At 43.4% G+C, this 12,098-nt stretch overlaps 1 protein-coding gene across 4 annotated transcripts in view; it reads left to right on the plus strand.

Moving 5' to 3' along the window:
- The window catches only part of IPO11 (importin 11), a 297,819-nt gene that overhangs the window by 81,639 nt on the left and 204,082 nt on the right, over positions 1-12,098 (plus strand). For all 4 annotated transcript variants that reach the window (XR_012158885.1, XM_073344033.1, XM_073344034.1 and 1 more), the window contains exon 16: positions 384-489. Coding sequence is in view for 3 of the 4 variants with exons in the window: in XM_073344033.1 (XP_073200134.1) it covers positions 384-489 (106 nt within the window). In the remaining variant the exon portion in view is untranslated. The remainder of the gene's footprint in view (positions 1-383; positions 490-12,098) is intronic.

The raw sequence follows: 12,098 nt of genomic DNA on the forward strand, positions 1-12,098 counted from the left end.
TCCATTTCACAAGCAAGGAAATTGAGAGCAGGACAGATGACTTATCTAAGGCATCTGATGGAATCATTGGTAGAGTTAGGTTTAGAGCTGTGGAGTTCCTGACTCCTTTAACTGCTCTGAACACTACATGACACCCCTCTCAGGAGAACTGAATTTATTTGTAACTAAAGAGAACTCTGAGGGAAGTTTTGTAAGGTTTTGTCATTGTTTTACTCAAATACTCCTTTTTAAATTTCTTAATTTTCAGAATATAAACATTGGATAATATTCCTTACTGCACAAAAGTGATTTAAACATAATTTTCAACATTTATTCAATTTTAGTTTTTAGAATTTTAACAAAGTTTGACTAGAGCAAAATCTAATTTCTCTGTTTTTCTCTAGTCTACAATGCAGTTGGGCTGGCAGCTTATGAGCTATTTGACAGTGTGGATTTTGATCAGTGGTTTAAAAATCAGCTATTAGCAGAGCTACAGGTCTCTCATAACAGGTAAGCACCCTAATCTTTCTTTGTATCTTGGCTGTTTACATAATTTGTTGATACAAGTTTGTTAAGATGTGGTATGAAGCAAGTGTAGCTCTGGTGAATATTCATTGTTTAAATATACCTGCTAAATGAGCAGAAAGGTATAAAATATTTACAGATGACTGATGTGTACACAGAAGGGTGAGCTTCCTGAAGACCTTCACTTTTGATCTAATGCTTTTCAATGCATATGTGATGGCTACTTTTTATTTTTTTTGTAAAAATTAATGTACACCTTTCTTCCTTTATACATCGGAGTTTTATTAAATTTTCTCAGTACAGTAAATAACACCTTTAATCATTCAGCTCACTTTGAGAAAGTAGTTCTCGTCCCTGCATTTTTAAAGTAAAAACAGGACGGCCAGGGGCTTGCCAGAGTGCCCCCTTCCCTTGCAGGGCTCACCTGAACCGCCTTCCCCATGCCTCCCGGAGCTGGGGCTGACCCCTTCCCCTGTGCCGCCCAAGGTTGAGACTGACCCCCATCCTGAGCTCAGGGGCAGACCCCAACCCCTGAGCCCCATGCTGCCCGGGGCTGGGGCTGATCCCCCTGCCCAAGCCCTGTGCTGTTCGCAGCTCGGGCTGATCTGTTCGCAGCTGGGTGTCAAGTGGAGTGCCCCAGGGGTCGGTCCTGGGGCCGGTTTTGTTCAATATCTTCATAAATGATCTGGAGGATGGTGTGGATTGCACTCTCAGCAAATTTGCGGATGATACTAAACTGGGAGGAGTGGTAGATATGCTGGAGGGCAGGGATAGGATACAGAGGGACCTAGACAAATTGGAGGATTGGGCCAAAAGAAATCTGATGAGGTTCAATAAGTATAAGTGCAGGGTCCTGCACTTAGGACGGAAGAACCCAATGCACCGCTACAGACTAGGGACCGAATGGCTAGGCAGCAGTTCTGCAGAAAAGGACCTAGGGGTGACAGTGGACGAGAAGCTGGATATGAGTCAGCAGTGTGCCCTTGTTGCCAAGAAGGCCAATGGCATTTTGGGCTGTATAAGTAGGGGCATAGCGAGCAGATCGAGGGACATGATCATCCCCCTCTATTCGACATTGGTGAGGCCTCATCTGGAGTACTGTGTCCAGTTTTGGGCCCCACACTACAAGAAGGATGTGGATAAATTGGAAAGAGTCCAGCGAAGGGCAACAGAAATGATTAGGGGACTGGAACACATGATTTATGAGGAGAGGCTGAGGGAACTGGGATTGTTTAGTCTGCAGAAGAGAAGAATGAGGGGGGATTTGACAGCTGCTTTCAACTACCTGAGAGGTGGTTCCAGAGAGCATGGTTCTAGACTATTCTCAGTGGTGGAAGAGGACAGGACAAGGAGTAATGGTCTCAAGTTGCAGTGGGGGAGGTTTAGGTTGGATATTAGGAAAAACTTTTTCACTAGGAGGGTGGTGAAACACTGGAATGCGTTACCTAGGGAGGTGGTGGAATCTCCTTCCTTAGAAGTTTTTAAGGTCAGGCTTGCCAAAGCCCTGGCTGGGATGATTTAATTGGGGATGGGTCCTGCTTTTGAGCAGGGGGTTGGACTAGATGACCTCCTGATGTCCCTTCCAACCCTGATATTCTATGATTCCCCTTACCCCCCCCCCCCCAAGCCCCGTGCTGCCCTCAGCGGGGGCTGACTCTCCCCCACACAAGCCCCGTGCCACCCAGGGCTAGGACTGGCCCCCATCCCAAACTCAGGGAGTAACCACCCCCAAGCTCAGCACCTCCCCTGGCTGAGGCTGATTTCTCCCACACAACTCCCGTTCACTCAGCTGAAGGGAGCCCACCTAGCTCAGTAAAAGGAGGTGAGCCTGGTGAGCCCAGTACCAGAAACCACCCTTCCAGAAGCAGCAGCAAGACACCTTACTCACCCTCCTCCTGCACAAGTTATTGCATACTTCCCCCCACTGCAGTCCTCCCCCAACTCCGAGTGACTGGCTGAACAAGAAGTAGGACTGAGTGGACTTGTAGGCTCTGAAGTTTTACATTGTTTTATTGTTCAGTGCAATTACTCTTTTTTACATAATTCTACATTTGTAAATTCCTCTTTCCTGATAGAGATTGCACTACAGCGCTTCAATGAGATAAAGTGAAGTTTCTTTTTTACAAAAGGAGTACTTGTGGCACCTTAGAGACTAACAGATTTATTAGAGCATAAGCTTTCATGAGCTACAGCTCCCGATGCATCTGATGAAGTGAGCTGTAGCTCACGAAAGCTTATGCTCTATTAAATTTGTTAGTCTCTAAGGTGCCACAAGTCCTCCTTTTCTTTTTATGAATACAGACTAACACAACTGCTACTGAACCTTTCAAACTGATGACATACGGGGAGTGTATCTAGGACAGGTCAGCTGAAACACAAAGTCATACATAGTTTGGATGTATGGTCTGTGTAAATTGCAATTGTAAAAATTATATAGATTATTGCACTTACCTCTTAATTTTTCTTTGTTGCTGTTTCTCCAGCTGACTGTGAAGTATTTCAGGAAATGGGCTATATAAAAGATTATATTTTACAAATGTTTGAGTAAGAAATATAAAAAATTTTGAGACTTAAAATCCCTCTGTGGGCCAGTTCCTGATCCCTTGCTCAAGGGTTGTGTAAAAGAACTTTGGGTGGGAAGCTATCTAAGTGTTTTGGAGAGAGTAGGGGGTCTGAATATTTATTTACCTGACAACTCAGAGGCAAGGCATGCTGCTTCTGTAGAGGCTAGCCCCGGCTACTTCAGCTCAGAGTCCATAGAACAGTGGTGGGCAACCTGCAGCCCGTGAGCCGCACACCTTTGTGCTTCTCTGAAGAAAGCCAGCATGAAAGAATAGAGGACTCCACAGAGCTTGTTTTTGGTGGGCTTTCCACAGCCTGGCTCTCAATCTTGGATGTGTTTTAAGCCTTACATTCCCAGTGTGATGTTAATTCAAGACAAATTTTGTCATAGCATTGGTTTGAAATCTTCAGTTGGTAGAGATGATTGCACATTCAAATACACCACATATATTTCCTTTATTTTTACAAGTTTTTAATATTTTGTAAAAATAAAATGCAAAAAAGAATGTTAATGTAACAGGATGAATTGGTTTAAATCAAACTGATTTAAATCACTGATATCAATAATGATCTAAATCAGCAAACAGGAAACCTTGATTTAAATTAATTTTTATCCTGTTTTGAATTTGTACTTTCTAGTTACAGTACTTTTGCTAAAGAAAGATTGATTCTCATGGGATAGTACCAGAGGTGAAAGTAAGCTGGTATTGTCTGGTATGGCGTACTGGCGCCATGCCATGCCGGACCAGACCAGCTTCCCCAGGCTGGCGATTTAAACGGCCAAGGGCCCTGGGCCCTTTAAATAACTGCCGGAGCCCTGCCGCCGCTACCCTGGGGCTCAGGCAGCGGGGCTCAGGCGCTTTAAAGGGCTTGGAGCTCCCTGCAGCGGCAGGAGCCCTGGGCCCTTTAAAGCGCTGCTCAAGCCCTGCCACCGCTACCCTGGGGCTCCAGCAGCCGGGCTCGGGCAGCAATTTAAAGGACCCGGGGCTCCTGCTGCTGCGGAGAGCCCCGGCCCTTTAAAGCACCGCCTGAGCCCTGCCGCTGCTACCCCGGGGCTCTGGCAGCCGGACTGGGGCAGCAATTGAAAGGGCCCGGAGCTCTGCTGCGGTGGCTGGCGCCCCGGGCCCTTTAAATCTCCCCTGAGTCCCGGGGTTTCCAGCCGCCTCTGCAGCTGGGAGCTCCAGGGGTGATTTAAAGGCCCTGGGGCTCCCAACCGCAGCCGGAGCCCCAGGGCCTTTAAATCTTTAAAGGTCCAGCCTCTTCTGATTGAGACCACACCTTCTCCGGTTGTGGCCACGCCCCTGCTCAGGACTCCTGCGTACAGTTAAGTCCTTTTAAGTTACTTTCACCCCTGGATAGTACAAACATTAAAACATGTTGATTTGCTATTAAATAAACCCTTTATACTTAATTTGGTACAAATTTGCTAACCAGGGGGATATATTATCTATACACACTTATTTAAGCTATTATATAGAATTTACTGCCATCAAAAGATGGTTTAACTTTCCAGAAAACTATGGTTCCAGCTTGCTTACCCAGTGACTTCAATTTCAAAACCATTTCAGTGGTTTGACTTTCTTTAAAACATCCACAGCAAACATGGACTGCGTGAATTTTATTTTTATTTAATTTAAATTGTTTTAATAAATTATACTAAATGTAGGCCGTAATAGAGGTAGTCATTTCAAATTTAATTTGATATTGTTTTTTATTGAAATAAAATTAAAATAGATAAAATCAATTTTAAAATACTAAGAGAAAATTGTCAATTTCGATCTACCCTGTAATGCAGATTAAATGTTGAGTTTTTAATCATATCATGTAAGATAGAGTGGAGATGATGTAGGATTAATTTTGGCAGTCAGAGAACAAGCGTCTGAATAGTAGCTTGAAAATTTTTTGGAATGTTTCTAGTAACATGATCTTTAGAAGTTCTCCAAAAGTTTTAAATTCCCAGGAAGTTGGCCTCTTGCTGCTGTTGCTGTCTGTCAGAAGGGAGTGTGTAATGGAGTAGGATTTATCCTGTTGCCAAATAAGCACGCACCTGCCTCCACGCTGAACACTGCTTTCTACACACCCACATCTGGACCCATGTCCATATAGAGACCATCACTCGATGAAGAAGGGAAGGTTCCTTAGTGTAACTAGATGTTCTTCGAGATGTGTGGTCCTTATTTGGATTCTAATACCTGCCCTCCATCCCCTCCGCTGTGGACTCCATTACTTGTGGGTAAGAGAGATTCTGGAGTGGTATCAACTCGCATGCCCTCTTATAGCCTTGGACTCAGACACAAGGACGATGCATGTGTGCGTCAGTGGACACTAGTAAAAAACAGTTCCTGCTCCGGTTCATGGTGCACATGCGCACCCATGTCTGGAATCCTGATAGGGACCAAACATCTCGAAGAACTTCCAGTTACAGTAAGTAACCTCCCCTTATGTGCTGTTATCCTCTTACGCCAGAGCATTTTAAAAGAGAATCAGGTTTAGTCTCCTTCAGCTGTTCTTCATCCATGAGCTGATCTCATGGGCCATCTTGGTGGCAGTCATATGTAGTGAAGGATAAATACAGCTGTGTGTCATCTGCATATCACTGGCACTTGAGTCCACATCATCTGACCAGTTCACCTAGTGGTTGCATAAAGATGTTAAAAAGAACCAAAGGAAGAATTGATCTTTGTGGAATTCCACAGATGAAGGTATTGTGGTGATAATGTAGTTTCCTGTCACTAGTCTTTGGGTGCATCCCTCTAGGAAGGACTCAGATCATTTTTGTGCATTATCCTGGACCCATGCAGTCTCTCTCAGGTGAGATGGCAGTCTCTCATGGTCAGCGATGTTGATCACTGCAGAGGTCCAAGGTGATGTTGGTGATCAGAAGAAAGTATTTTAATGAATTTGCAGTCACGTTGCACTCTTCTTTGAGTGAAGGCTCACATCCGCAATTGGTCAGTTCAAACTATAGTCTAGGACAGTGGCTCTCAACCTTTCCAGACTGCTGTACCCCTTTTGGGAGTCTGATTTGTCTTGCATACTCGCAAGTTTCACCTCACTTAACAACTACTTGCTTACAAAATCAGACATAAAAATACAAAAGTGTCACAGCACACTATTACTGACAAATTGTTTACTTTCTCATTTTTACAATATAATTTTTAAATAAATCAATTGGAATATAAATATTGTACTTACATTTGTGTATATTATATAGAGTAGTATAAACAAGTCGTTGTCTGTATGAAATTTTAGTTTGTACTGACTTTGCTAGTGCTTTTTCTGTAGCCTGTTGTAAAACTAGAGAAATATCTTGATGAGTTGATGTACCCCCTGGAAGACATTTGCACGTACCCCGGGTTGAGAACCACTGGTCTAGGAATACTCTTGGATTCCTCGCTGACAGTGAACTCTCACATCGCAATGGCCATGAGCAGCACTTTCTGTGTTTTATCATCTTCGCTTGGCCAAGAGATTCCATCTCATCCTACCAGAGGAAGACCTAGCCTCAGTTATTCATGCCTTTGCCACCTCTTGCTGGACTACAGCAATACACTGTACTTGGACCTGTAACCTGCAGCACTTAGGATACTCCAATTACTACAAAATGCTGCAGAATGTCTCCTCAGCAACACAGGCTACTAGGAACACATCACATTTGTCCTCCACACTCTGCCCTGGCTTTCCATAGAACTTCAAATTAAGTTTAAGGTGTCTTGGTCCTTATCTTCAGAAAGATCCATGGCCTGGCCTAGGATACCTAAAAGGCTGTCAAAAGCTCTGGGACGAAGACAGTTTACAGTTAACAGCTTCACTCCTATGGCCAAATGTTATTCTCACCATAAGCGTAAACCTCCTCTCTATAGGAAACACAACGTTTCTCCTGGAGTGGTCTGAGGCTGTGGAATGAACTCCCTCAGGAAATATGGATTATTATAAACCATACTGCTTTCCAATCCAAATGCAAGGCACATTTCTTTGACCTTGCGTTTTCTGATATAAACACATAGCAACAGATATATTTATTTAAAAAATAATAATAAAAATCCCCCTACCAAAAGGACTTCTTTGCATATGCTTCTCCCTCTAGGGAGAAGATGTGATAACAAACATGTGACAGATGTTTAATGCTTAATGCACTACTTGAATGCACTCAGATACGATGATATTGGTATAAAAACCTATAAAGAACAAAATAGTCAAGAAGTGTTTGTGTTACATCAGAGATCTGAACAATTTGGTGAAGACTTGGGTCTTCAATATAATAGCTGTTGCTTTGATTACCAGGATCTCTATGGAGCTATCTGAGCTATTTACCTGAAGAAGAACTCTGTGTAAGCTTGAAAGCGTACCTCTCTGACCAAGAAATGTTGGTCCAACAAAAGATATTACCTCATCTACCTTGTCTCTAATATCCTGGGACTAATACAGCTATAACACTGCTGCATATATTAAAATACCTATGCTCTTGCCAGCTGACTGACCAACTAGTGGGTATATATTTTTAGATCTCTGCACTTTCCAAGTCAGAAATTACTGGAACGGGGAAGTTCTTTGTTTTGCAAACAGGTGACCTACTCATGCCAATGACTTTCGAAGGGGAGTGCCCCATTCTGATTCACCAAAAAATTCCTGACAAAGATCCCTAAGGGGGAGGAACCAGCCTACCCACCAACTTCAAGAACTTGGAAGATGCAGAATCCTTTGCATCTACCTTCTGCCATGGCTGCTGGCTTCTGACCGTGTGATGTCACCGTTCCTCGTAAGGAGCCCCATGCTTTTTCCATCTTCCTGACTGGCCACTCATGAGAAGGAGTCCTGATTGGATATCTACAAACAGCCAACCTGTGGCCAGCCAGAATGTCCATTGCATTATCTTTAATCATCAGAGCCAAGAAAACCTCTAGCCAAACTTTTATTAATGAGAGTGCATTCAAGGGGTAACCACATAAAATTTACCAAGGATTCTTTTCCAATACACTACCCCCAAAGTAAGCAATTGAACTTGACTTTGAAACAAAATGTTGATTTAGGTAATTAAATTAACAAAATAAAATGAATACACACATTGAGTATGTAATTAAGTAAATACAATGAAAAGTGTATAAATGAGTAGTACGGGGCATTGATACTTAAAATCGACTGCTCATTACTTATGAAATTCTGAAAAATAAGACAATTGTAGCGAAAATTGATTAACTGGTAGAACAGAGAGACAAGGTGTGTGAGGTAATATCTTTTATTGGATTATCTTATTTTGGTGAAAGAGACAATCTTTTGAGCTGACATAGAATTCATCATGTCTGGGAAAGGTATTCAGAATGTCACAGCTAAATACAAGGTGAAACAGATAGTTTAGTATAAGTAGGTAATAAGTATTGTAAGAGACCATTCAAAATGAAGTGCCCATTTAACACCTCTATGGTCATGGAACAAAAAGGGGGGCTAGAGTCTTACAGATTATTGTAATAAGCAATAAATCCGTAGTCTTTATTAAGTCCATACTTTTTAGTGTCTAGCAAAGTTATGAATTTAAGCTCCCAGGCTCGTCTTTTGAAGGTGTTGTCCAAGTTTCCTTTGAGGACAAGGACTGATAGGTCAGCTATGGAGTGATCACTTTATGACAAGTATACACAATGGGTGATGTGGTGTTTTTTGTCTTTTATAATTTTTCTGAGAGAGTTCATTCAAGAGCATAGGGATTGTCTGGTTTCATCCACATAGTCATTACTGGAGCATTGAGTGTACTTTATGAGGTATACTGTGTGTTGTGATAGGCATGTATAGGACCCATGAAAGGTGTACTGTGGGGGGTTGTTGATTATAGTAGCAGTGGAGATACGTCTACAGGTTTTGCATTTATTGTTCTGGCAGGATCTGTTGCTGCTTTGAGTTAGTGTGTCCTGGCTTTTGGGGAGCTTGCTTCTGATGATGAGCTTGGTGAGGTTGGGGGGTTGTTTTCAGGCCAGAAGAGGGAAAGATTTATTTCAGGATGTGGTCCCCAATGAGTATGGACTGCAATTGTTTAATGATACCCCATATGGGTTCTAGTGTGGGGTGATAGGTGACAACTAAGGTTGTGCTGTTGGAGGGATTTTTCCCCCAATACTGAAGCAGTTTGTCTTGGAGTATTTGGGTGGTCCATTTCATGATGCAATTTACTTCTCTGGTGGTGTGTTCTTGCTTGGTGAAGGTGGCCTTAAGTGTGTTAAGGTGTATATCCTGTACTGTCTTCTCAGAGCATATTTTTGTGGTATCTGAGTGCCTGGTTGTAGATAACCGATTTCTTGGTGTGTTGGGGTGGTTATTGGATCTGAGAAGGGAAGTGTGGAGATCTATGGGTTTCTGATATATAGTTATACATAGGGTTCCATTGTTGAAACTGATTGTGATGTCTGGGAAGTTGATGCTGATGTGGGAATATTCTAGAACTGGGGTTCTCAAACTGGGGGTCGGGACCCCTCAGGGGGTCACAAGGTTATTACATGGGGGGTCGTGAGCTGTCAGCCTCCACCCTAAACCCCGCTTTGCATCCAGCATTTATAATGGTTTTAATTTATAAGGGGGGTTGCACTCAGAGGCTTGCTATATGAAAGGGGTCACCAGTACAAAAGTTTGAGAACTATTGTTCTAGAGAGAGTTTGATGGATGGATAATGGAGGTTGAAGTTGGGGTGGAAATCTGTGAGGGAGTTTAGGGTGTCTATCCAGAGGATTAAAATAGTATCAATATATCTGAGGTATATATCACTGGTTTCATGGTGAATTTGTAGAAAGCATGTGGTTCATATGATAGAACTAGTAACATAGATGGGCAAAACTGCAAAAGCCATGAGACTCAACTCTCATGCTAAGTCAGTCAATTACTCCAGGGCACTAAACATATCAAAGGGTATTTGTCTCCTGTTGAGGGAGGTTAATGGTTAAGCATCAATATCAATTTAATAAACACGTAAATATAATATCAAATAACCAAGGTTAATTGAATGAAGGTAACTAGATTAAAACACTATTACTGAATTTAATGTAAAAAATCTGTTAAATTGAAGAGAAACTATTTTGATGAAACTAGATAGGCTGGATAGAACAATGTAATTGAAAGTAGTATCAACTTAAAAGCTAACAAAACCATTACTAGTTTTTATTTGTCTTAAAAATAGTATTCTAAGGGCTGAGCTTGATTCATAAGGCAAATTCAGTCATATAAGCACTACAGGTTGAAATTAAGCAATGTTTAGATACACATGCCCAGTTGAAGTGTTACTAGGACAACATGGAAAATCTAGGGTATAAGAATCACCCAATATAATCAACAGCGCAGAGCCAGTGGGGTTAGCTCTGGTTTGATGGAACTAATAGGCTAAAGTTTGGAAATGGTGGAAGATAGTAACAGAGGGCTTGTCTACCCTGCAATGTTGTTGACAAAACTTTTGTCTTTCATGGGTACTTAAAAAAGCCCCTCCCCCGCCCCCCCGAAAGACAAAAGTTTTGCCAACGCAAGTGGCAGTGTGAACGTGTCTTTGTTGGCAAGAGTGTTCTCCTGCCAACAAAGCTAACGCCGCTCACGGGGCTAGCAGTATTTTGTCGGCAAAAGTACTGACAAAATACCGACAGAGTGTTTACAGACGCTAAAAGAAAAGGAGTACTAGTGGCACCTTAGAGACTAACCAATTTATTTGAGCATAAGCTTTCGTGAGCTACAGCTCACTTCATCGGATTACACATGCTGACTTTTAGCGACAAGGGCAGAGCAGAACATTGATTTAACAAAGCTACCAGGTCTCAGTAGTACTTAAAGTTAGGAAATAAGTTTAAACAAAACAAAAATTAACTATCAAACAATGAATGTTCACAGAGATCTACGGTGTATTGTACAGTTCCAGATACTTGAACATGCATAACAAGACAGTTACGAGCTCGAGGTCCATTCTTTAAGCATCAGCAAAATAGCTTTGGTAAGCTAGTAATGTTAGATCAGCCTTAACATATAAAAATTCAAATATTATTTCCTCACAATTACTATGTGTTCTGGATGAAAAACAGACAATTGAATTTAGGCACAAGTACTTAGTTACAAGGCATTAGGTTTAAATCCTGTAAATCAGTCCAATTATGATTCATAGGAGACTACACCTCTATCCCGATATAACGTGGTCCTTGGGAGACGAAACATCTCACTGCGTTGTAGGTGAGACCGCATTCTATCAAACTTGCTTTGGCTCCCCCTGTTCCTTGTTCCCTGACTGCTCCAACTCCTATCCACACCCCTTGCCCCCTGACAGGCACTCACCGGCAGCGGCGGGAAGCAAAGCAATGCAGCCCCAGCCTGCTCCACTCCTCCACCTCCCAGCTGCGGTGCTCCACTTCCCATCGCCGGTGAGTGCGGGGAGGTTGGGGAAAGGACACCCTCTGCATTCACCAGCGGCGGGAGGCGGAGCAGCCCAGCCTGCTCTGCTTTCCTTGCCCTGGCCCCAGCCGTGTTGCTGGGGGGAGGAGGGGAGTTTGGGGAAAGGTCCCACACTCACCTGTGGTGGGAAGCAGAGTGCCGCGACTGGGAGCTGGCGGAGTGGAGCGGGCTGGGGTCGGGCTGCTCCGCTTCCCGGTGAGTACGGGGGGATCCCTTCCCCCAAGCTCCCTCCTCCGAGCGACACACCTGGGGCTGGGGCTGGGGCCAGGGAAGCAGAGTGGGCTGCTCCTGGCCCCCCACTAATCCCCTGGGCCACTCTGGGACTGCGGGACTCCCCAAAGTGCCCCCCCACAACTCCTGCCTGCCTCCCAGACCTTAGGGAGGGAGCCCCTGACCGTCCCTGAGACCCTCTGCCTCTTATCCGACCTCTTGGCTCCAGCCCGGCCCGGCACCCTTTACACGCTGCTCAGAGCAGCATGTCGGAGCTTTGCCGCTTTGAATGTGAACCAGCGTTATATTGGGGTAGAGGTGTATTTCAAATCTTAAGCCTACTTTAAGACTCTATTCCTTTCCTATTGGTAGTATAATCTTTCTTGGTAATTATGTGGAATTATAATATCTTGATAGTA

This window comes from Lepidochelys kempii, chromosome 5 (genome assembly GCF_965140265.1).
Source record: "Lepidochelys kempii isolate rLepKem1 chromosome 5, rLepKem1.hap2, whole genome shotgun sequence".
NCBI lineage: Eukaryota > Metazoa > Chordata > Testudines > Cheloniidae > Lepidochelys > Lepidochelys kempii.